The sequence below is a fragment of the Arachis ipaensis genome, chromosome B08 (assembly GCF_000816755.2).
Source record: "Arachis ipaensis cultivar K30076 chromosome B08, Araip1.1, whole genome shotgun sequence".
Taxonomy (NCBI): domain Eukaryota; kingdom Viridiplantae; phylum Streptophyta; class Magnoliopsida; order Fabales; family Fabaceae; genus Arachis; species Arachis ipaensis.
In genome coordinates, this window is record NC_029792.2 from 25,602,520 (window position 1) to 25,603,535 (window position 1,016).

Genomic DNA, 1,016 nt, shown 5'->3' on the forward strand with positions numbered 1-1,016 from the left:
AAATAAGTAAAACTAAAATGACTAATTTAAAAATTTGAAAGATAAATTTAATTAAAAAAATTTTGAAAATTAATTTGAAAAAATGAGTGATATTTCTAACGGAAAAGTATGAGGAGCCAATGGAATATTTATACAATGTGTACAATGGAAGTTTAGTGAGTATTAGAGATATAATAATTAGTGTTACCTTTCCTATCAACTGAAGCTTTTGGGATGAGTGGTATCATAACATAGTATTAGAGCGTTAGATCTAAAAGGTCAATAGTTTAATCCATGGTTATTCTAGATAGTATGAAAATGTTCATTTTATAACTCAATAGCCCATTATACACATTGTACAAATAGTTCATTGTCTCCCTAGCAAGATACTATTTCTAACCCTTTATTCCATGAATTTCAAAGAGCAAATTAATCTGAGTATTCGTACGGCTACTATAGTGAGCATTCAATTCAAATCCAAGCATGAACGAATTGAAAAGAAAGGGAGGAGTACCTTTCTTGGCCAGCAGTGTCCCAAATCTGAGCCTTGAGGACCTTATTATCATCGACGGTGATGGTTCTGGTGGCGAATTCAACGCCGATAGTGGACTTGGATTCGAGGTTGAACTCGTTGCGGGTGAAGCGGGAGAGGAGGTTGGATTTTCCGACGCCAGAGTCACCGATGAGAACCAGCTTGAATAGGTAGTCATAGTCATCGTCCCCTCTATTGTATGACGCCATGTGTGTGTGAGAGAGAGAGAGAGGTGTTTTCGGTGGGGATGAAGAGTGAGTGAATCTAAAAATATTTTAAGGAATGTATTTTGTGTGTTTTGATTTTTGAAGTTGGGGTCTTCGCAAATCACAAATATTCATGTCGTGGTCGTGTGTACTGTCTGTCTGTCTCATCTCTTCTTACTTGTGAAATGTGATGCCACTTTTTTTTGGAGGTTTTTAAAATCGCACGCTTTATTCCTTACTCCTTCGGATATTAAAATACATCAAATAAATTTTAATATTTATTTTTGTTAATTGTTAGA

At 35.1% G+C, this 1,016-nt stretch overlaps 1 protein-coding gene across 1 annotated transcript in view; it reads right to left on the reverse strand.

Moving 5' to 3' along the window:
* LOC107613979 (ras-related protein RABA1f) overlaps positions 1–923 on the reverse strand; it is a 4,413-nt gene extending 3,490 nt beyond the window's left edge. The window contains exon 1 of the mRNA XM_016316188.2: positions 494–923. Within this exon, the coding sequence (XP_016171674.1) occupies positions 494–720 (227 nt within the window). The 5' untranslated portion in view covers positions 721–923. The remainder of the gene's footprint in view (positions 1–493) is intronic.